This window comes from Chelonia mydas, chromosome 4 (genome assembly GCF_015237465.2).
Source record: "Chelonia mydas isolate rCheMyd1 chromosome 4, rCheMyd1.pri.v2, whole genome shotgun sequence".
Classification (NCBI taxonomy): domain Eukaryota; kingdom Metazoa; phylum Chordata; order Testudines; family Cheloniidae; genus Chelonia; species Chelonia mydas.
Window position 1 is genome coordinate 135,537,806 of NC_057852.1, and position 25,402 is coordinate 135,563,207.

General features: G+C 42.2%; 1 protein-coding gene across 1 annotated transcript in view; it reads left to right on the forward strand.

Moving 5' to 3' along the window:
• ATRN (attractin) overlaps window positions 1-25,402 on the forward strand; it is a 253,540-nt gene that overhangs the window by 167,800 nt on the left and 60,338 nt on the right. Inside the window, exon 25 of the mRNA XM_037898359.2 lies at window positions 15,166-15,227. Within this exon, the coding sequence (XP_037754287.1) occupies window positions 15,166-15,227 (62 nt within the window). The remainder of the gene's footprint in view (window positions 1-15,165; window positions 15,228-25,402) is intronic.

Sequence of the window (25,402 nt, forward strand, 5' to 3'; positions counted from 1 at the left end):
ATAAACAGTGAGCAAACAAATGATTTTTACAGTGTTGAAATGTGCCTCCATACTGTCCTTTTAATCAGTGTGAAAACTCTGGTTCTCCTGTCTTTTTTCCTCGAAATAAGTAGGCTGTTTAGAAACTGTTTTTGATTACAGCTGCTTCATGCAGTAAGATGACACAAGAAATCTGAAACGGTGTGCAGCTTTGGTATTGCCTAATGATGAGAAGTGTTGTTACTAGGAAATAGTTTGGTACTGGGATTTATATAAAATACTTACCACTTCTGTAGAGACTTTAATGCTCAGCACTTTACAAATATTAACAAAATCTGTGAGGTTTTTGTTATTCATCCCATATAATTGATAGAAATCGCTTTTAGGTCCCTGTAACCTGTAGATAGCAAAGACTTTATTAGGCCATCCATTCCCTCTCCTATCAGTGCAGGATTGTTTTCTGTTGTGCATATTTCTAGAGTTTTGTCTGGTTTGAATTGATACAAGTAATGAGGCTATCACCTCTGTTCTAGCAACTATTCCACAGCCTAAACCAAACCAACCAACCAACCAAAGTGACATGATTACTGATCTTTGTCAATCCCGAGCTTCATTTTCTTCTTGTTTCCTTCTTGTCAGTTTACGGTTTACAGGCACCTTTTGTTTAACATGTCTGTAAAGTACCTACCCTCTGTAAAGCTCATTGTTTTCCTACATTTTAGGGGATGGAGAATGTGTGAGAGCTGGCCTGCACTACAAATTTTGACAGTGTTTGAATTGTTCACAGTGAATTGATATGTTGGTGAACACAATTTGTCTTGGATCACATTGACTTGCAAAGTCCTGGTCAACACACAGTCAACTAGTTTGATTCTTTACAAACATGGTCAGCCAGCAATATTTTATGGTGAATACTAACATTGAGTGATAGTAACTGGGAAAGGCGGGACTTTTTCAGTGGTAATGGTTTCGTTTGTGTGTTTGTGTGTAATATGATTGACTGTTAGATTTGTTGTTGAATGGCTCTCTTTAGTTGTTAAAGGGTGTGTAGTCTCTGGCATAATTACTCTTATATTAATTTATAAAACAAAATCAAATTAAGGTAAGTAAATGTAAACTATCTTTGCATGTAAGATAGACTCTTGGGGTGCGAAAACACTGGCAGTAGTAGCAATGCCCACTTAGCATCTGCAAAGTTGCCCTAAACTCCAGACGACATTCTAACTCACTTCTTTCCTGCCTTTGTGGTGTGAGCAGACTGGCCTGTGGTTTACCAGGGAAGATAATCTTTGTGCTGTTTGTAGTTGAGATTTGTCTCCTGCGGCTAGACTCCATGATCAGTACCCATTTCCCTTGCAAGAAGCTTGCCAACTGACAGACTTTCAGGCTAATGCATTAGTCTACTATCCCAGCTGCCAAACTCAAGATAACTCAAAACAGCTTTGCAGCATAAATACATCTGAGGTCCAGTATAAGGGTTGATATTGTAAAGGTTTTTCAGGAAGTCTTCGAGTTTGAACTCAAATGATTTAAACCTAGCTGTGGAAAATGTGAATTTTTTTTAAAAAAAATCAAGTGGTTTTGTTTTTTTCCTTTTTAGTTTCAGATGAATTCCACATCCTGTAGTGAATTCCAAACTTAGGTTTTGAATAATGAATGATATGTTTTTATAAAGATATTTTTTCTAGTCTATCATCTTATCTTTTCTGAAAGCAATATACCATGAAACATTTGCTTTTATAATGTGCTGAGAGGAAATACTAAGCATTTAAACTGTAAAATTAAAACAGCACACACAATCATTCCGGAAATAGAGATCGGACCCACAGCAACTTTATTTAGCGTTGATGCAATCTTCAGAATTAGACACAATTGGATAAAAAAGGATGGCTAGTGAAGACAATAGGATCGTCGTAGTGTCAGGACATAGACAAAAAAGAGAACCAGTTCAGAGGTCAACTGCTTTGGCCAGGAAGACCTTGCCAGCATCTCTTGGCTATGCTTTATTAGTCCCCTATCCCCTTTCTTTGAACTCAGTATAATGTGTGCTTATGTGCATGATACAAAGATTTGGGGGGAGGAGGCAAAGTTAGTGATAAAGTGGTTGGCCTACTAGAAATAAATAAAATCTGGAGATTATCTCAATTTGGTAGTTTTGTTCCCCAAAGCATTAAAACAAGGTAAATACAAAAGTTTTAGGAAGTTTCCCTTTTTATAGTCTGAGCAGGTAGTGACACCTATAGTTAAATTTGCTTAACACCCTAAGCCTTTGTTTTCAGTTGATGAGAACATTGCCAAACTAAACCAGTTGAGATGAAATTTTCCATGCTGGCCCTCTGCCTTAGGCTGAATTATTATGTAAAGTTTCAACAAAACCAGTTCATCTGTTTCCAGGATCCACGTGAGTGGGAAAATTTTCTAGTTTTTTCTACTATATTTTTGGAAAGCTGAAGTGCCTCCATGTGTTCAGGATTGAAATTTGCCAGAGGACTAGTCCTGTGGTCATGCTGTTGACATGAGAACGCACCCACATGTGTTCGAGTTATAAACTCCTGACAAATGCCATTCGCGCAGGTTCATTGGAACGTATTAGGCTTGCTCCTGCAATCTCTGAATATTCTATCTCCATTGAGTGTGCGCTAGGAAATTACGTAGAGAGGAATGTTTAAGGCTACAAAAGTTTTAAAAATGCTAGAAGTAAAGTTGCCAATGCAACTTTAATTCAGACTCCTTGCATGTATACATTATAGATGTCTTTAGTTACATGACTACATTCTATTTGCTCTACAACAGGGGTCTCAAACTCAAATGACCACGGGGGCCACATGGGGACTAGTACATTGGCCCGAGGGCTGCACCACTGACCGCCCCCACTCCGCCCCTGCCCACCCCTTCCCTGTCCCCATTCCAACCCCTTCCTGAAACCCCCACCCCAACTCTGCCCTGTCCCTGCCCCCCAGGGGGTGCAGGGTGTAGCAGGGGGCTGAGGGCAGGGGGTTGGGGTCCAGGAGGGGTGTGGGGTATGGCAGGGGGCTCAGGGCAGGGGGTCGGAGTGCAGGAGGGGTATGGCAGGGGGCTCAGGGCAGGGAGTTGGGGTGCAGGAGGGGTGTGGCAGGGGGCTTAGGGCAGGGGGTCAGGGTGAAGGAGGGGTGTGGGGTGCAGCAGGGGGCTCAGGACGGGGGGTTTGGCTGCAGGAGGGGTTCGGGGGGTAGGTCCAGCCCGACACGCACCGGGGGCAGGGCAGGCTCCCTGCCTGCCTGCCTGCCCTACCCCCGCGCCGCTCCTGGAAGCAGCTGGGACCTGGGGGGGCAGGGGCACAGGGGTCTGTGTTTTGCCCTGGCTGCTCAGGACAGGTACCTGGAGGAGCAGCTAGGGCAAAACACAAACCCCTGTGCCCTCCCTCCCACAGGTCCTGGCCGCTTCCTGGGGCGACGCGGGAGCAGGGCAGGCAGGCAGGGAGCCTGCCCTGCCCCCGGTGTGCGCCGGATCGGAGCTGCTCTAGGTAAATGATGGGGGGTGGGGGGGGTGGGGGCAGGGGTGCCACGGGGAGCTGGTGGGCCGCAGGAAATAGCCCCGCGGGCTGCGTGTTTGAGACCCCTGCTCTACAAGAATCTTGTCTCATTCAGTGTGCAGGCAGGCTGGAAAGTGAATAAGGCAAAAGGCTGTGAGAAGAGCTGGTTTCTCTCTCTTGCTGAGCCACACATTTTTAATATGATGTTTGGCAGTGTTCTATCGTGTATATACCTCAGGGCCTGAATTAAGATTGCTCTACCAATTATGAGCCTTTGCATGACATTGCTTGCTTGTGCACTTTCATCTAGATGTGCATCACTATTCTGCACCTGGCTATCTATTGAGTGGACCCTGCCAGTCTGATAGATTTGTGTGGTAGTTCTTTGACACACAGAAATGCGGGAACTAGATCTTAAGTACTCTTTGTAATTTAAAGAAAACTGTTCCCACTTTTTGCTCTGCACAGCAATCTGAAAGCTCACATGGAGAGACAAGAGTGTATATAAATGGCATTTCTGAGCCAACTGCTGACTGCAGCCAGTTAACTGAAAAGTGACAATTTGTGACTACTGCAGTAAGGCAGCCCAGTGGTAAAATATAAATCAATTTTCATCTCAACTGAACATCAGAAGTAAGCTGGTTCTTGTAAAATATAGTGCAAATACATTTGCGCCATAAAGTTGTGGGGCTCGGCTAGTAAGGTAAGGCAAACAGGAAATAAATCAATCCTCTTGCATTGGTCTCCCACACTGATGTAACAAGTGATGCCATTTTTCAACAGCATAGCCCTCAACAATAGGTCAGAAAATCCAATTTTAATGAAAGCTTTATTTTGACCATTTATTCTTAGTGAGAAGTAAGTACTATTGTGGGGAAACTCTCGGTTTGGTGCAAGCTACTTGTCTACAAAATTATAAAGCTGCATTCTATATGGAGGAGGAGGGATAGAAAATTATTTTTGGAGGTTTAAATGAATGATGGCTAATTCCTTTAATATGAGATTAATCCTTAGACCAACAAGGCATGTGCCCAAAGTCTCTCTGCTATCTGTGATCTCCCCCTCCTCTAAATGCCAGATGAATCAATGGTTTCAGAGTAGCAGCCGTGTTGGTCTGTATTCGCAAAAAGAAAAGGAGTACTTGTGGCGGTTTAGAGACTAACAAATGTATTTGAGCATAAGCTTTCGTGAGCTACAGTTCACTTCATCGGATGTATCTGATGAAGTGAGCTGTAGCTCACGAAAGCTTATGCTCAAATAAATTTGTTAGTCTCTAAACCGCCACAAGTACTCCTTTTCTTTTTAGATGAATTAGTGTTGCACCTATTCATCTGATACCCTTTCTGATTGCACTATTCAGATTTGTTAACTTTCCAAGATGATTAAATAACTTCCACCCTGCAACCCCCATATACAGACTCAATAACATCCCAGGCTGCCCCTCATATCCACAAAACTAACTCATTAGTCTACTTGAAATCCCTCCTTCAAACTTTTTCTTTCGGTGATACCTACAAAAAGCTTGACAACAATTAGGCTGCTGGTGTGCTGAGACCACTGCTTATCATACTGACCAATATTGTCTCGTTTCCTTGTACTCCCCTGTACTTCCTTGTCTCCATCTGTTATCGCAAGTCTGAAATTTACATTGTAAGCTGTCTTGCTCTGTGTCTGTGCAGCACCTAGCACAATGAGAGCCATGTCTAGAGTTCTTGGGTGCTATGGTAATCAAATAATAAATAATTTATTATTGAGCACATTACACGTGTGCTCTGTATAGTGCATGGCCTTCCTGTTTCTTTCTTAGTTCCATTAAAAATGTATTTAATGTAAAGATCATATGCAGTTAGAGTCTTGACTTCAGCCTAGCCCTGTGTACCTGCTCAACAGCTGCAAAAAGATGAAGCAGTCCTATTAACATTTCTTAGATTTAAAGTCAGATACTGGTCACAGAATCTGGATGAAGACAGCAACTCTGGAATTGACTCTTTTCATTGGACTGCTAGAACTAGTGTTGATTTGACCATTAAGGCAGTGTTTGGGGGGTTTGCTTTTTTTGGAGCTGCAGCACACTTAAAGAGCCTATCAGCCCTGTCGTGTCGCTTCTTCCCTATGCTTTGCAAACATGGGATAGCATGATCAACATCAAGCTCTGCTGTTGAGACTGACCATTGCATTTAGGGCCTTTTCCGAAGTGCTGGCCACTGAGAGAGGAGGGTCATCTGGCTAGTAAGAGCCAGTTGGGAGCCACTGGCTAGAGCTGCCCTTTCTAGGAAATGTTGTTTTCAGGCACAAGATGGCTTGGTCAACAGTGAGTAAAGCACATGAATTTGGATTCGGGCTTGGTCTGCACTCAAAATTTAGGTCGACCTAGTTATTTTGGTCAGGAGTGTGAAATAACTAGGTCGGACTGACATAGCTAGGCACAGTTGCCAACTTTCACGCCATAAATAAGCACCCTGACTTTCACAATAAGCCAAAAATCAAGCTAATCCCATTTCAAAACAAGGACAAAACAAGCCAGTCCCCAAGAACCCCAACACTCTATGTGAATAGATCCCCCGAGCATTCAGTGACTGTAGTGGGCCCGCTGTGCACCCCTGACTCTCTCCCTGCTTGCCCCACCTTGCCTTTGCTTGCCGGGAGCTGATCAAAAAAAAAAGAAGCCACAAGCTGCAACCCAAACAAGCAACAAGCTACAAGGCAAACCTAGCCAACAAGCAACTCACAAGCCACTTAAGTCAAAAACAAGCCCAGTTTCTGCGTATTTTCTCGGGTTTGGCATGTCTGTAACTAGGTCAACCTAACCCCTAGTGCAGATGCAGCTACAAGTATTTCTACACTGGAAAAAAAAACAACCTAAAAAAAAACCTGCAGCAGCAAATTTGTGAGCCCAGGTCAACTGACTTGGGCTCACCCTCCGGGACTAAAAATAGCAGTGTAGAGCTTGAGTTCCAGCCCAAGTGGGAATATCTACACTGCTGTATTTAGCCTTGTAGCGCAAGCCCAAGTCAGTTGACCTGGGAGCTGAGACTTGCTGCCATGGGGGTGATTGTGTTTTGCAGTGTAGATGTACCCTCCGTTGATGGAAGAACCCATTGACTTAAGTAACTTTGGGGAGATGATGTTCCTACGCTGGTGGAAAAAGATGGAAAAATCCCCCACATCGGTGTAGGCTGTGTCTATATTATGAGGTTATGGTGACATAGCTATGCCAATATAGTCTCTGTGGTGTCTACTTACCTTCACACTAGTATATGTAGGAGCTCAGTTGTACAAGATATTGGTTTATCAGTCTTCATCCAAGGTGTGTGGTTCAAGCCATTACAAGAGGAATAGCTGTGTGCACATATAATATGACTGATTCCAGGACCGGGAATTCATGGTAGTGATCATTGAAGTAGTCTGTGAACTCACTTTAGCATGAGAACACCTCAGTCATTTTTGCTGTCTTGCAGAAAGCTGAATTTGAAGTTTCCAGAATTATCTGGTGCTCCTTCACATGATGATTAAAACCAAGAATTAATCAAAGGACTCACACAGCCACTGTCACCCTAACATCTTATTGCCTCACAATCCTTAAAGTATTATTTACCCTCACAGCATCCCTGGGAGGTAAGGAATTCCCCTTTTTTTTACGTGGGTATTGAGGCACATAGTCTAAGTGGCTTGCCCAAGGTCACACAGGAAGTCTGTGGCAGAGCAGGGAATTAGACCTGTCTCCCCATAGTCCCAGGCTAGAGCCCTAACTATCGGATCAGGTCAGGCGATGCATTCTGAATCTCCAATACTGGGAAATGCTGACCAAAAATTCTGGGCCCCAGTGCCAGAAATCATGTGTATACAAGGCAATGGTTCTGAGCAGTCATGGTTGTCTAAATCTGTAAGGAGGAACCAGAATGAAAAAGAACCAAGAGATGAGCCTCCTAGTAGTATGGCCAGAAGAACACACAGCTAATGTTTCTGCAGTTTCTGCATACTGGGAAATGTAAACATTACAGATTGGCAAGTCAGAACTCTGATCTTTAGAGGAGAGCACAAACCTTCCTCAGAAGGTTCAGCTGGAAGTTTGGCCTCAGGGTACGTCTGCTCAGCAAAGAACCCGTGACTGGCTGTGACCGCTGACTTGGGCTTGCGGGCTCAAGCTGCAAGGCTGGTTCATTGCAGTGTAGGCTTCCAGCCTCGGGCTCGGGCCTCGCCTTCTGCGCGTGATTTCTGTTGAGCCCAAGTTGGCTGGCACGGGCCAGTTGCAAGTTTTTCTTTGCTGTGTAGACATACCCTTTTATTCAGATACACTCACTTTTTGGTGCTATTTTCTATCCTCTACATCTGTTTCAGTAAAGAGGATCTTGACGCAATTATCAAGAAAGATTTTTTCCTGTTCCCTATTTGCTATCAGTTGTTGACAGTATACTGTGAATGTGTTATACTTTTAAAGCACACATTTGGGCAAAAGACACAGGTTTTAACTGTTTTAAGAAGCATTGCAACAAGTAACAGTCATAGCATCTTGAGAGGAAGAACACAGTTACCTGCTTTCCCTACCAAAAGCTGTAAAGGGCCAAAATGAATACTTTAAATAACTGAAGAATATTTAAAAATGTTCAGGTGATAAGCTGACAGAAATGCAGGCACTTAGAATTCTGGCCATGGCTTCATGTTACTGTTTGCACTCTCCAAAGTCAAACTGAATTCATGCCTCATAAAAATGGCAGAAAATCAAGCTATGGGGGAGGAAATAAACAGAGATGTACGTAAATGCCATATGCAGCTTATTTGCTGTTTGGATGCTTGTTTTATCTGTTTGAAAACCCTGAGACTTGGAAACCCTGCCAATCTTATCAGCCTTCTGTTCTATCATTTTTCATTGATTTGTTTTGGCACTCAGGTTTTGTTTAAATATAAATTACGGTAGCCTGAATCTCTGCTCGGACTACTGCACTTTTCAAAATACTGTGTTGTCCCGTAGACTTAGAAAATGTATAGTATGTAGTGTTCTCACAGTTATTATGTTACTATTTCTGACAGGACAAGCTTTCTTGCTTGTTTAAATAAATCTTTTGAATTTTCAGTGAATTGAAAACTTCAGTACCCTGTTTCCTGTTAGCATGTGTTCTCCAGTTCATTTTACGCTTTTGCATATATTAACTGAGCTGTACTTTCCCTTTTTAGATAGTACTTAAAGAGGGCCTCCTGTTCGAAATATCATTGCTAGCTTCACTTTTTGTTGTCAGCCGGAATCTGAGAGGACTGTGAATAGAAGGGCTCTAATGGTGCAAATTGCCTATGCTTTAAAAATTGCTGGGTATGGGCAAAAAACTAAATTTGGCATGTCCATAGTTTGGCATGTTCCTAGTGGAAGACAAGGTGGGAACGGCAGCAAGATTTATGTGTTGTGAATGAATGTATGGGAAGGCTGAGTTGGGCTTCAAGACATCAAAAATGCTGCATATTCTTATAGGAAAATTGAAATAGTTAAATATCTTTTAAAAAGCTTTCAGAAATATAAAACTATTAATACATTATATTAAATGAAATGCTAGCACCCTATTACAGTTCTTATAGAATTACAATTAATGTATGTAATTTATTCTTTCGTAATTATACTCTTCCCATTTTGCCTGTAATGGCAGTGAGGGATAATTAATTTATAGCATCCTACAGGAATTATATTGTTCCAGTTTGTGTGTAGTTGTTTTCATAATATGTGTGTCAGAATATTAAGTACAATATGAGTCACACATTTAAGTAATCTTAATGAATCAGTTACTCTTCCCGTATTTTTCATGAATGTATTGAACTTTATGCTGCTTAACTGAAGTGCAGACTCAAGCATTTTTGATGAATTTATAAAAACCGGTTACCTACCTTTTGCAAATGTTGTTCTTTGAGATGTGTTGCTCATGTCTATTCCGATCTACGTGTGCGTGCACCCACATGCGTGGTCATCAGAGATTTTTGCCTTTGTGGTATCCGTAGCATCGGCAGTGGCGCCTCTTTGAGTACCGCGCTCATGCGCTGGTGTGTCAGGCATCACCGACCCTACGCCCTCTCAGTTCCTTCTTGCCAGTAATTCTGACAGATGGGCAGGAGGGTGGGTAATGGAATGGACACGAGCAACACCTCTCGAAGAACAAGTTACGAAAGGCAGGTAACCGTTTTTCTTCTTCGAGTGCCTGCTCAACCATGTCCTCCACTTCCAGGCCCAAATTCTTGGCTGCCCGACAAAGCAGGGCCTGATGTTCTTTAAAATTGTCCAGCGGGCTTGCTTTTGAGGGTCCCACAACTGCCTCATCCGGGGATGATGATTGCACTGCCAGGGGAGGCCCCAGGGCATCTTCCGCCACGGGGGAGGCTTAAGGGTGGGCACAGTTTCCTCTGTCTTCACCTCCGAGCATGCCTCATGCACCAAGTCCGGTGCCATTGGTGCCTACAGCTGTTGCTCCAAGGCGGCAGCCAATGAGCGGCATGGAGGGGGATTCGCTATAACAGACACTCTCCACGCGCTCCAATAAGGCCACTGTGCTGGCCACTGGCCATGCTGCCAAGTCAGCACTGTTGACGTCCACGTGGCCTTGGGTACCCATTCGCGCTGGTGCAGCCTAGGTGAGGGGCTGAACTGAGCTTCCGTGCCGGAGGAATCTCCTTCCAGTGACCATGGTGGGGCCAGCGACACCTGACTTTGTTTGCTGACTGTCACCGTCGGAGAATGGTGCTCAGAGAGGGGATTGCTGCTGGTATCGAGGGGACTGGTGACACGATGGGGAGCACTCCCACGAGGCAGGTGACCGGGACCTGCGGGAGAGTGAACGGTGTTGGTATTACGGCGATCTAGGCGATCTGCACCGAGATGGCAGGATTGCGATCGCGGTGCCGATGACCAAGGGCGTGCCCCAGAGGGTCTGGACTGCAACTCTGGCGACCTTCGGTGCGGAGGTGGAGAGTGCTCCTTCCTTTCGAGAGATCACTCCACTACCCTCTGAGGGCTCTTCTTAGTGGCTGGCTTGCCCTCTTGGGGAGCCTTTGCTGGTTTCTGAGGCACGTGCTGCATCGGTGGTGTGGGTGGAGGCCTTTGCTCTCTCAGCGCTGGGGGAGCTTGTGAAGGCGTCGGTGCCGTCAGGGGTTTAGGTTCCAGGCTGCTCCCAGGACTTGGAAGGGCCCCGACTAGGGAGGCATGGACACATGGCTCCGGAGTGGCCGGGCAGCCTGAAGTAGGTCCCTTGCCTGATGACCCAGGGCCCTTCTTGCCTGGTGCAAGGGAACCATGCTTCCTGACCTTTGTTTTGCACACCACCGACAGGGAACGGTGCCAGGCGTGCACAGCGCGCCGAAGTACTCGGTGAGTCCTGGCGGGATGGCACAGAAGCCGGACAAAGGGTGGACTCCATGAGATGAGCCCGTAATCGAATATCCTGCTCCTTCCGCATGCAGGGCTGAAAGGTTTTACAAATTTGGCTCTTATCTCCAACATGTGATTCCCCTAAGCACTTGAGGCAGCTGCTATGGGGGTCACTTACAGACATAGGCCTGTTACAGTCCAACAGGGCTTAAACCCAGGAGACCGGGGCATGCCCGGCCTGGGTCAAAGTCCCCACTGGGACCTTAACTGCTAACTGCACTTAAAAACTACTTAACACTAACTACTATAAACAAACTATTTACAAGGCCCTAAGGCTCGAAGTCAGTAAGACGAATACGGCTAGCCCGTGCAATGCAAGGAAAGGTGCTCCGACTAACCACGGGTGGTAAGAGGGAACTGAGAGGGCGTAGGGTCGCTGGCGCCTGATCCATAGAGTCATGGCACCGACCCATGAGCACAACACTCAAGGGGCGCCACTGCCATCCCTACAGATACCACAAAGTCAAAAAATATCCAACGCCCGTGCACGTGGGCGTGCACACAGCAAGATTGGAATTGACATGAGCAAGCACGTGAAGAAGAGCTTTATTTATAGCTTTTATTACTCAAAATTAAATAAGAATGTAAACATAAGCTAAACAAATATGTTTATAATAGTGTTTACAAAGTTTAAATGAACAGATTTCAATTTAGAGATTTTAACTGATGGAGTGAAAAACAAGCTCAGTAAATCAGTATTTGGACATAGTTATTCTATTCTTTTTAAACTTATTTTAGTTCTCTCCAGTACTGAGGTGCTGATTGTGATACCAGCCCACAACTAAAGATCCTTAGCCTTGTGCAATGCTGATTTGTCAGTCAAACATTGCATCAATCTAAATCTATAAAATGATCCACGACAGTTAAACTAAAAGTGATTCTAAAGTTAGAAATTCCAGCTATTACTTAAATACTGAAATTTCAGTTCAAAATTGCCTTCCTAGAAAGTATTTCATAGCCAAGCCCTTTCCTTATGTGCACTCATAAAGTACACTTAATGATTCAAAGCTATTTCAAATGTCTTCTGAAATTCACCAGTAGGGGTAACCAAATGTCACTTTTAATCTTATTTTACTGTAAGACCCTACTGTAATCAAATGAAAGGTATACTCTTTAATTTTTAGCTTATATCTCATGAAAATCCAGTTTTCATGTATCTGAAAAGCAGTTTTATGTGATACTGCAAGTAACTGGGTTTTCAAAAAATTTCGATAGTTTGTATGCTTTCTTTCAGCTATCTTCTCACTAAATGTAAACAGATTCTACTAGTAGTGAATGGTCTGGTCTCATTGCTCTTAACCATTTATTAATACAAAATTATTTTTAGGCATCTACAGTGACACTAGTTGTGAAGGACTCCATGGTCAGGACTCCATAGTTAAGATTGAGTTCCATTTTGCACATATAATCTCTTTGTTTCACATGGGAAAAGACAGTGAATCCTCCCCAGAGGTACAGCACTTACTTTTTTAAAGTACAGAATGAATTTTCTAACAATTTATACGTAGATCCTTTAATTAGTTTGAATTAACATTAATAAAAAACTGGATCCATTAAAAAGTTTAACATATCACTTTTCTTTGTCCTGAATGAGTTTAATTAAAGTATAACACACACACTTCAAACTTTCCATATAGTTAAAATTAATTAAATCTTGAGTACAGTCTGTATTCAAAGAAATTAGGCTGCACTTGAGCAAAGTTATTAATTGTTGTATCTAATTATGATGATGATAGGCTACAGATGGGGTCATGTGAACCGCACAGGGTGTTTTCAACGTGTGAGAAGTAAATTATGGAAGTCACCTGAGACTTTTTACCCTTTTTACAAGGTGCAAACTCCCCTGTTGCGTCCTTCCAAAATATAAGCTCTGCCAAGTCAATGAAGAAACCACACGTACTAGGTCACTTTGATTGCACCAGAGGAAGCTGACTTTTCTCTGTTACCTAGAACTTATCCATCTTTTTGCTTTTCGCTTGAATCCCTTATTCAGACTCCTGTCTCTGGCCATCTTTTTCTAGTCATGGCCTAGAGAGAAGTACGTCAATTCTGTTATCACAGCTGGTTTACAGCTCTGGAATGCACATAAGCATCTCAGTTTTTTTCTTGGATCCATCCTGCACTGAAATGGCAGAAGCTTGTTTTTAATCTGTAAATTCCACTTTGGTCTGTTTTAAAGGAAGGTCTAGGCCCAGTCATTTGTCCTCCATTGTATTTAAAAGAGGTTCCTACCACTTGTTTAATTTTGTTTACTTGTATTTCAGTTGCAATAGTCTTTGACTTCCAGCATGCAGTAGCCTGACAATGATTCTTTCAGGAGGATTGTTTGCCTGTCCAGTTTCTCTTTCTGCTTCTAGATTACTTGTTCTATAAAAGCTTTTAGTTTAAAAATTTACCGTTTTGTCCTATTATCTCATTAATATAGTTTGTATTGTGAATGTATGACGTTACCTCTAATGTTTCAGTATCTTAGACAGACAAGGTAGCTGAGGTAACATCTTTTTTGGACTAACTTCTGTTGGTGAGAGAGACCAGCATTTGAGCTTACACAGAAAAAGAAGAAGAAGAGTTGTGTGTAAACTCGAAAGTTTATCTATCTCACCAACAGAAGTTGGTCCAATAAAGATATGACCTCACCCACCTTGTTTCGCCAATATCCTGGACCAATATGACTACTGCATATTAGTATCTTAGATATTACATAACATAACACTACATAACAAGTATCTTAGTTACTGTCAATTCCTCTTTCTATAATATATCAGGAGCTTGAAATTATTTGATTTGTTTGAAATTATTACTATTCCTATCTTGGTATCTGTTTTAAAGAAAACATAGATTTAACCCTCTGTGCTTAAAATGTAAAGTGCAGCCCACAATATGTTTGCTATCCTTTTTAACTGGAAAACTCAAGTAGACTGTTGGGCACTGCATTAAATTTAAATTAAAAATACAGCTTGCCAAATCTTCCCGTCATACGTAGGCAGTAGGATTGAAAGAATGGAATCATATAGTCTGCAGCTTTCAGTGCTGTTGGGTACAAGCTTTCCAGCAAAATAGAAAGTATACCATTATGCACTCCAAAGGAGATTACAGTGTATTTGTAAACAAATGGTTCTGGCCTTCTACTATATCAGTGGCAATATAATACAGATATTTAAAGCAAATATGGCAACAGACTATGATTCTGGAAAAAATAATAAACAACTGGTTATTTTTCTGGTATTCATAGTATTCAACCTGTAGCTAACAGTGGGAATAAGTTAAAATTGATACCAGTATTGTTATGATGTGTAATTTAATGGGAAAATAGAAACGATGCTTTGAGACAGACTCTATAAAAATGAAAAGCTTTGCTGGATAAACTGCCAGTTTCCGTTTAGTGTTGGAAAAAGTTCCAATTGTTCATGAAAGAGTTAATTTCCTGTTGTGGTGCTGGGATTGATAGTCAGAGGAAATAGGAGGTACCTGGAAAGAATTTGTGCAATATTAGCAATCACAAGTTGCCTTTCTGTTGGCTTGCCTTCCCTTTGCTTTGTTGTTTTTAACCAGACTCTCTAATCTCTCCTTTTGCCTCTAACCACCTCCCAATTTCCTGTTCCTTTCTTCCTTCTGTGTTTTGTCCAAAAAATTGGGTTGTTTTTCACTTTTCTTTTCAGTTTGAGTGGCTTGCAGGAAAGTGGGTTAAAATGAATGCCATAGTTGTTTTTACAGTATCTATTATCTTTTGTGTTTCATGCCTTTTTGCTGCTCTTGGTGTAAGTTACTTATTCAAGAAGATCTTACTTTAAGAGTATTATTTCAATGAGGGCAAGCAATTCTGCTTGCTTTTGAACTTCTTAGTATTTATTGTACTTTATTGGGTAATATGTCTGCAGTAATTCAAAATATTCTACTTTAGCTGTATGCTGCTTCTTATTTGTGAGTATTGTGATCATTTTGGATTTGGAGCTTTTCAAAGATGATCACCATGTTCTTTTGCCTCATTTACCAAAGTGATATATTCCTGGATTGTAACTGGAAGAGCTGAAGAATTTGTTTTGTTTTTAAAAAGAAATTTGGATGAAGCATTTCAAACCTTAATCTGAGGTCTGTTTCTTCTTTGTCAGAATACTACTTAATATTTGTTTTTAAAAAATCAACATGGTGTACATTTGAAGAAAATGAAGCAGTATTTCATAGTAATTGTTGATCCCAGCAGCAGTGTAATGATGAATTTTGGATATAAATTACCTACCAGTGAAGTAACAGGAAAACATTTGCTTTTCTTTTTCAGATTGCTTTCTCACAGCACAGCAACTTTATGGACCTGGTACAGTTCTTTGTGACATTTTTCAGGTACTTTTCATTTTAGGCAGATAAATGTTTCAACTGTTTTAAGAAAGCTCCTTTTATCAATACACTGATTTATAGTTTATTAAAGTTAAACCATCATCTTTATCTAACATTTAAGTCTAGTGAATTGAAAGTACTACTGTTAATATTTAAAATATTTTTTCTTGGTAAGGTTAAATTAGAGAAATTGGCTACACGTCAGTGCAAGCGCTCACCATCCTCTGAATAAAGTGAGCCCTTATCATCAGTGTGAAACAGGTTCATGATGCCATAAGAATGGAAACAACAGAAGTAAAATAATATTCTGTTCCCTCTTCCATTCTTCAAAAGGGTGTTCTTTACAAGAACATGGGAAGACTCCAGAAGTGATGAAAATTGGGTCCCTAGGATTTCATAAACTGATGTGCTGGACTTTCTAATTGTAGGGACTGTTAATATTTCATAACATGACAGTAATATATATACTACTTTCAAGTAAACATTTCAAAGTGCCTTATGAACATTAAAGCCTCACAATCCTTTGTGAAGTAGGTAAGGATTATACACGTTTTTACTCATGAGTAAACAGATAAAGAAATGGTATCTTGCCTGAGCTTTTACACACATTCAGTGTCAGAAGAGGTCATAAAACCTAAGAGCACTGAGTTGGCATTTCATGAAGATCACTTATCACGGCTCCTATATCAAACTTTTTTCGTAGCACTACATCTTAAAATAGTGCTGTGAGGACACTTTACAGTGGATGCTTGTTTACAGCAACACCTTGTAAGAGTGGCCGCTGCTAGTGAGCAACATTTCCCCTGGGAACACTTTCCCTACTGTGAATTGTTGACACTCCCCATAACAGCAACGGTCGCTTAGGCACAACGTAGAAAAAGGGCACCGATATCTTCCTACTAGTAAGCATCTACTGTATATGGTTTACTTCCTGTCTGATTCATGTTGATATGGGGTAAAATCTTGTTCCCATTGAAGTAAGTGAGGGTTCTTCTTCAAGTAGTGTCCTTGAGGGTGCTCCACTTTATGGGCCTCTCATGTGCCTTGATTGGAGATTTTCTATTAGTAGTGTCTGTTCGACCTGTGCATGCACACTATGCAACCTTGCGCCATGCTCCCAGGGCATATAGGGCTGCACGCCCTCAGTTCCTTCTCTCCAACCTCTGCCTGAGATGGAGCTCTAGCGTGCCTGCCTTGTGTGTACCTCAGTGTGTTTTGCAGTTTAGTTCAGTGTTTCTAGTTAGTGTTAGTTGTTAGAATAAAATCAGTTAGATAGATGTGAGAGGTTTCATTTTTTTTCTCCCCTGCCCCTCCTTTTTTCCCCCTTCCCCCACTTTTTTCTGGTGAATTCATTTGGTCTGGCTAGGTATGCCCGGCTCACCAGGTTTCAAAAGCTGCTTCTCTTGTTGGGCGGCTGTCCCAATCAGCAACAGCCACTCTAAATGTATCCATTGTGTTGGAGAGTCCCGTATCTCCCAAAATTGTGACTTTTGCCTGGCTCTAAAATCTAGAGCTCAGATAAACTGGAAGACCAAACTGAAGCTGCTGCTGATGGAGCACTCCCTTCGACCTCCTTCCGAGTCAGGTCAGCAGACCACACACTTTCCACCTTCCCTCCCCCTGCCATTCATCTGTCTTCAGACTGTGTCCCTTTGGCTAAGGTCTTGCCTAGAAGGGGGAAGATCTCAGAGGACTTAAGGAAGGTTCCAAAGCAGGGGAGCTCAGTCTCCCACCACAAGGAGCCAGCTCCCAAGAAGTTCTGATCTCCTGCTAGGTTTATGGTGTTGGAGGCCTCAGTCTCTCAACTCGGTACTTTCATGGCGGAAGACTCTCTTCCTCCAGTACCAGTGGAGCAGGGAGACCGCAGAGCATGTCAGAGAAACATAACGCTGTCAGAGCCCCAGTACCATCCGCCTCCAGATCAGCACCATCTATTTCACACTTACCAATGGTGCCTTCCCACTTGGCTCTCTCAGTACTGTCCAGGGAGGTTGAAGTGCTTCAGGTTGGGGGGCTGTCTATAAGCAAGGACTGGCCTGTTTCCCGTGCACATCGGTGGAAGCACTCTATGTAGAAATCCCATCTGTTGTTTCGACCTTCAGGAGGAGTCCACGCAGAATCCTTCTTTTTGTATTGTTGTTAGGAAGGTTTCTGTGGGTGAGTATGCTGTTCAGAGGTGTTGGAAATATTCCTTGAGTCGGAGACGTTGAAAGTAGGATTCTAGGTCACCACAGAACTGTATCATGTTCGTGGGGGTGGAGGGCATGAAGGACAATCCCTCACTCTCACAGATCTTGGGAGACAGGCCAGTCCTCGCTTACAGACAGCCCCCCAACCTGAAGCAAATACTCACCAGCAACCACACAACAAAAACACTAACCCTGGAACCTATCCTTGCAACAAAGCCCATTGCCAGCTCTGTCCACATATTTATTCAAGGGACACCATCATAGGACCTAATCACATCAGCCACACCATCACAGGCTCGTTCACCTGCACATCTACCATTGTGATATATGCCATCATGTGCCAGCAATGCCCCTCTGCCATGTACATTGGCCAAACCGGACAGTCTCTACACAAAAGAATAAATGGACACAAATCAGACGTCAAGAATTATAACATTCAAAAACCAGTCGGAGAACACTTCAACCTCCCTGGTCACTCAGTTTCAGACCTAAAAGTGGCCTTTCTTCAACAAAAAAACTTCAAAAACAGACTCCAACGAGAAACCGCAGAACTGGATTAATTTGCAAACTGGACACCATTAAATTAGGCTTGAATAAAGACTGGGAGTGGATGAGTCATGAGTCACAAACTAAAAACTATTTCCCCATGCTAATTTTCCCCCTACTGTTACTCACACCTTCTTGTCAACTGTTCGAAATAGGCCATCCTGATTATCACTACAAAAGTTTTTTTTTCTCCTGCTGATAATAGCCCACCTTAATTGATTAATCTTGTTAGAGTTGGTATGACAACCCCCATTTTTTCATGTTCTCTCTGTGTGTGTGTGTGTGTGTGTGTGTGTATATATATATATATTTGTCTTCCTAATGTATTTTCCACTGCATGCATCTGATGAAGTGGGTTTTAGCCCACGAAAGCTTATGCTCAAATAAATTTGTTAGTCTCTAAGGTGCCACAAGTACTCCTCGTTGTTTTTGCTGATGCATACTAACATGGCTACCACTCTGAAACTTTGCATTTACAATGGACCCAAAAGATACTTACACTGAATTCAATATGGACTCCCAGGGATATCCAGGAACTTGCCATATCGACCACACTGGGGTCTATTCCCAGCTCTGCCACTGACCTGTTATTTCTCCTCTGTTTCCCCTGCTCTGTGCTTCGGTTTATCATCCTGTCCTGTCTTGTCTATTTCAACTGTAAGCTCTTCAGGGCATGGATTCTCTTTTATGAGTATGTACACTGCCATGTACAGTGGCACAATAGCTGGACTGGGGCCTCTAGGTGCTACTGTAGCATAGATTTATAAAAGTTATCAATGTTGAATATTCCTTTGAGCTTTACAGCACATTCTGTATTTATCTTGTTAGGTTTTAAGTGACACGGGCTTTCTGAGTTGTATATTGCCAAGCACATTGGCAGACCTTAGGTATCATTTGCAGAAACGCAGCAGTACCTAAGCAAAGTTATGAACAATTTTTGTATCTAATTTTGTGCACACGTGTGTTAGGATATTAGGTTTGAGAACTCTATATACGGAGGTACAGCGCTATTTTACTGATTGTCTAACTTCTTTCAGGGTCTGTCCAGCTAAAAATGGCTTGGTTTGAATGTTTCATAGTTTGCTTAGCCTATGCATAGATTTTAATGGTATGTAACTAATTTTTAAAAATTAGCCATACTGTGTGGTACATCAATGCATTCTTTACATAAGAATGGCCATACTGGGTCAGACTGGTGGTCCATCTAGCCCAATATTCTTTCTTCTGACAGTGGCCAATGCCAGGTGCTTCAGAGGGAATGAACTGAACAAGTAATCATCAAGTGATCCATCCTGTCGCCCATTCCCAGCTTCTTGAAAACAGAGGTTAGGGACACTTCAGAGCATGGTTTTGCATCCCTGCCCATCCTGGCTGATAGCCATTGATGGACTTATCCTCCATGAACTTATCCAGTTCTTTTTTTTTAATCCTGTTAGTCTTTTGTGGATACAGACTAACATGGCTATCCCTCTGATACTTGTTATAGTCTTGGCCTTCACAACATCCTCTGGCAAAGAGTTCCACAGGTTGTCTGTGTGTTGTGTGAAGAAATGCTTCCTTTTGTTAGTTTTAAACCTGCTGCCTATTAATTTCATTTGGTGACCCCTAGTTCTTGAGTTACGAGAAGGAGTAAATAACATTTCCTTATTTACTTTCTCCACACCAGACATGATTTTCTAGACCACTATCATATCACCCCCTTTAGTCATTTCTTTTTCCAAGCTGAAAAGTCCCAGTCTTATTAATCTCTTCTCATCTGGAAGCTCTTCCATACTCCTAATCATTTTTGTCACATTGGAATTGGAAAAGGTACAGAAGAGCGTATCTTTTTTGAGATGGGGCGACCACATCTACACACAGTATTCAAGATGTGGACATACCATGGATTTGTATAGAGGCAATATGATATTTTTTGTCTTATTATCGATCCCTTTCCTAGTGATTCCCAACATTATGTTAGCATTTTTGATTGCTGCTGCACATTAAGTGGATATTTTCAGAGAACTATCCACAATGACTCCAAGATCTGTCTTCAGTGGTAACAGCTAATTTAGACCCCATCATTTTATATGTATAGTTGGGATTATGTTTTCCAGTGTGCATTACTTTGCATTGATCAAGTTTCCAAGTCTCATAGCTCCATGCATGTGTTAAACTGCAAGGCAGGGCAAGGAGATGCAATAAGAGACAAGAACTCTGTAATTTCAAAGATCCCAGTAGGATGGGGAATCAATTACTTTGCACAACTCCAAATCTCAACTCAGCTTATGAAGGAACAGGGAAACCTGCAGAGCCCAAAAGCTCTACAGGGCAAGCAAAGTCACAGCTTGGTGGAAGCCAGTAATCCAGTAGAACATCCATACTCCAGAGACTAGTGTTACCTAGGGCTGGCTGGGACTAAATTCTGCTCTGGGCCGGTACTTAATTTCCTTTTTTATTTAACAACCAAGTTCCTCTCCTTCAAAAGATTTGGAGCTTGAAGTTCAGTGATTCTGAATGCCTGCAGCTTCCTTTGCTTTCAGTTGGAGTTAGGGCCCTCAACACCTTTGAAAATCAGGTCCAAGTTTGCTAGTTAACTTTACGGTTATTATTCCATACAGTAGCTTTTTATTTTAAGCTCCAGAAATGTCAGCAGATAAAGGTTGAGAAAAATGGCTCTTACTGGCTCATTAATATTTCATTATAATTGAAACTGTAAGAGAAATGATATTCTAACCACTGTTAACCTTTTGTAAAACCAAATGAATTGCAAGGAAACTTTTTCTTCCCCTCTCCTTCCCTTCCTTTGCATAAGCTCTTTAATTTTTACTTTGCACAAATCCTGCTGTTTTCTTCCCTCAAAGTTTAAGCTATTGAAAGGTTTTTTTGTATGCACAGACTGTGGTCTTAAAGAAGTGTCAATTTTTTTCTTCAAAATCTATTCCTCCCCATTCCCACTTTGCTAGTAATTTTTGTAACAGTATGCAAAATGGTTTTGTACAAAAGGTGTTATAAGGAGCCTTCAGTCCCTACTAATCTCATGCCACCTACATTTGATCTAATTTCCTATTATCTTTTTACTAGCATCCTGTGTTTCTCCGCAGGGATCGGTTCTGGTTCTGGTTCTGTTCAATATCTTCATCAGTGATTTAGATAATGGCATAGAGAATACACTTATAAAGTTTGCAGATTATATCAAGCTGGGAGGGGTTGCAAGTGCTTTGGAGGATAGGATTAAAATTCAAAATGATCTGGAGAAATCGTCTGAAGTAAATATGATGAAATTCAATAAGGATAAATGCAAAGTACGCCACTTAGGAAAGAACAATCAGTTGCACACATACAAAATGGGAAATGACTGCCTAGGAAGGAGTACAGCGGAAAGGGATCTCGAGGTCATAGTGGATCACAAGCTAAATATGTGTCAACAGTGTAACACTGTTGCAAAAAAAGCAAGCATCATTCTGGGATGTATTAGCAGAAGTATTGTAAGCAAGACACAAGAAATAATTCTTCCACTCTACTCTGTGCTGATTAGGCCTGAAGTGGAGTATTGTGTCCAGTTCTGGGTGCCACATTTCAAGAAAGATGTGGACAAATTGGAGAAAGTCCAGAAAAGAGCAACAAAAATGATTCAAGTCTAGAAAACCTGGCCTATGAGGGAAGCCTGAAAAAATTGTGTTTGTTTAGTTTGGAGAAGAGAAGACTGAGAGGGGACATGCTAACAGTTTTCAAGTACATAAAAGGTTGTTAGGAGGAGGGAGAAGAATTGTTGTTCTTAGCCTCTGAGGGTAGGACAAGAAGCAATGGGCTTAAATTGCAGCAAGGGAGGTTTAGGTTGGACATTAGGAAAAATTTCCTAACTGTCAGGATGGTTAAGCACTGGAATAAATTGCCAAGGGAGGTTGTGGAATCTCCATCATTGGAGATTTTTAATAGCTGGTTAGACAAACACCTGTCAGGGATGATCTAGATAATCCTTAGTCCTGCCATGAGTGCAGGGGACTGGACTAGATGACCTCGCGAGGTTCCTTCCAGTCCTATGATCCCTCCTTAAAGCCTGCTGGTTCCAGGGATATTTGCTACCATTTCTCCCAGTTTCATCATAGTCTTCTCTTTCTTGAGCTGGCATTCTGTGTCTTTTCACGGATTTGAAATCTTTAGGGAAGGGATTGTGTTTTTATTTGTTTGTAAAGCTCCATATAAATTTATGTTGCTATGTAAGTGATTATCCATATATAATTCTGCTTATTTTGTTTTGAGGAAGTGGCTAATTTGATTTTAATTTCAGGAATCACCATTGGGGAAGTAGTGTGTATAGTGGCACAGTAGCTGAGGAGACACTTTTATGTACTATATAGTGGTCTGCTTATTGTAAGCATTTCCCAGTTGTTTTGGAAAGCAGGAATATGTCACATTACAATAATTCAGATCTCCTAGAGTCTTGCAGTAGATGTTTTCTTTGATATTCTTTGCTTATCCATTGACGTATTTTATAGTGCCTATCACTATATGTCACTATATGTTACTATTTATAAAGATCACGCAAAATCCAATCTCAAATCCATTTTTCTGAGAAACAGCTGAGCTCATGTCGCTCTGGTCATTATTTCTAGACACATCAGTAACAGCAACCAACGAGACTCTAAAAATAATATAGGCACACTGATTCATGAACAATCTGAAGCCAAATCTCCCTAGTATCATCTCAGAAGACTTCTCACCTGCATATGCAGCCAAACATGTTGTTCCCTCCCAAAGTGCAGTCTCTCCTGGCTGGGGCAGGGTTGGACTAGATGACCTCCTGAGGTCCCTTCCAACCCTGATATTGTATGATTCTAGTCTCTGTCAGACACGGTCCATCGCTATGCTCAGCACCTTAACCACCTTGTGTCTTGCACAGACTTGAATCCCACAGGTGAGAGAAGCAGATTCTCCTACCAGTGTGAAGTCAATCCCCACACATGATAGAGACAAGTGACAGTCATTAGCATAGAACATTTGAGATAAAGCAGTGAGGCTTCTCTGTGTGTTTCCCAACCCCACAAGTTCTGACAAAGCAGTCAAACCTATGCAGTTGAGGAGCTGACCTCCATTACTCTAATTTCTCCTTCACCCTTGACTCCTTGGCTCCTCTTTCCTATTGTAAGGGCCACGCTGCCACTCCCAGCTCCGATTCACTTCAAATATCCATTTCCTTCGCTCCTGCTCTTGCGCAGTCATGTGTCTGGAAGAAATCTCATGACCATGCTGACTTCCTCCACTACAAATTTGTTCTCTCTTCCTTTTGGTTCTGCCATCTTCAGAGCCAAGTCACACTGCTTCTCACTCTCTTTGAATTCCGTGCCTGTAATCCCAACCAGTTTTTTACCACCTTTGACTCTTTCCTCAAACCCACTCCCCTACCCCCAGTTTTGTCTCTCAACAGGATCTTACTGATCTCTTCAAATTGAAATGTGACAAGATCTTCCCAGATCTGGAAAATCTGTCCGTACAACTTATGAATTCTGGCTGATGTTATAAAGTTATGAAACTTGTTTTATCATGGAATGCCTCTTTGTGGCTGTGGAATCCATTATCTGCTGACAAGGTTGTAAGCACGTCTCTCCTGTAACAAATACAAAAGAGCATTGTTAACTTTGACTGGTGAGGAACCTGAGGCAAGGAAATGCATGTAAATCTTTTTCACACTTTCTCTCCTCCCCTGCTGTCATAGGCACAGAAGTTTCTCATCTGGGCTCCTGCTAGCCCTTCCATTTGCTCTAATGACCCCGTGCCATCTCATCTCCCTCATCCCACTTTCATCCCCTCCTTACCCTCTCTTCTTTCTCTGATTCTTACCCTTTTAATACAAACATGCTTTAATCTCTCACATAGTAACAACAACAAAAATCCTTGACCCCACTTGTCTCCATCTACTGCAGCATCTCCCTTCTCCCTTTCATCTCTGCATTCATTGCACACACTACCAACATTATTGTCTGGTGTTCCTCTCCTCCAGTTCCATCTTAGACTCATTCCCATCCAGCTTCTGCCCTTTGCGCTCCACTGAAACTGCTCTCACTAGTCTGACATCTTTCTGTTAGCCACCTTTGACACGTCAGTCACATTCTTTTTCTTGGAATTTGTCCTACCTCATCTTTTGAGATTCAGTCCTCCTCAAATTCTCCTACCTCTCTGATCATTCCTTCAGTATGTCATTTGGCCAGTCCTCCTCATCCATCTCAAACCTTTTGTGGGAATTCCCCACACAATTCTGTTCTTGGCCCTCTTCTCCCGCTACACATTGTCTCTGGGCAATCCATCCACAACTAATAGTCTCTGGTGCTGATGACTTTCAGATCTACCTCTTCACACCAGAACAATTTCCTGTCCAAACTAAAATCTCTGCCTGCCTTTCAGACCACCAACTTCCGAATGCCCAGCTATCAGCTTCAGGTCAGCTGGCCAAAACAGAGTTCTTAATTTCTACATACACCCTTTCCTTTTTGAGTCACTGTAGGTAATGTGATATTCCTCCTTGTCATTGAGTCTCATGACCTTGGCATCATCTTCAACATGGACCCCACTTTAGATCCTCACATTCAGTCTATCTCCAAATCTTTCTATTCTTGCTGCGCAATATTTCTAAGAAAACAGCCTTTCCTCTCCATCCACACAGCTGAAACTCTTTTCCAACCTCCGCTCACCTCATATTTTAACTACTGTGTAACATCCTCTTCTCTGGTTTGACAAATGCAGTCTTACCCCATAGGTACTCATTCAGAATCCTGCTGCAAAACTAAACTTTCCTGGCTCATAGAATCATAGAATATCAGGGTTGGAAGGGACCTCAGGAGGTCATCTAGTCCAACCCCCTGCTCAAAGCAGGACCAATCCCCAATCAAATCATCCCAGCCAAGGCTTTGTCAAGCCTGACCTTAAAAACTTCCAAGGAAGGAGATTCTACCACCTCCCTAGGTAACGCATTCCAGTGTTTCACCACCCTCTTAGTGAAAAAGTTTTTCCTAATATCCAACCTAAACCTCCCCCACTGCAACTCCTGTCCTCTTCTACCACTGAGAATAGTCTAGAACCATCCTCTCTGGAACCACCTCTCAGGTAGTTGAAAGCAGCTATCAAATCCCCCCTCATTCTTCTCTTCCGCAGACTAAACAATCCCAGTTCCCTCAGCCTCTCCTCATAAGTCATGTGTTCCAGACCCCTAATCATTTTTGTTGCCCTTCGCTGGACTCACTCCAATTTATCCATGTCCTCCTTGTAGTGTGGGGCCCAAAACTGGACACAGTACTCCAGATGAGGCCTCACCAATGTCGAATAGAGGGGAACAATCACGTCCCTCGATCTGCTCGCTATGCCCCTACTTATACATCCCAAAATGCCATTGGCCTTCTTGACAACAAGGGCACACTGCTGACTCATATCCAGCTTCTTGTCCACTGTAACCCCTAGGTCCTTTTCCGCAGG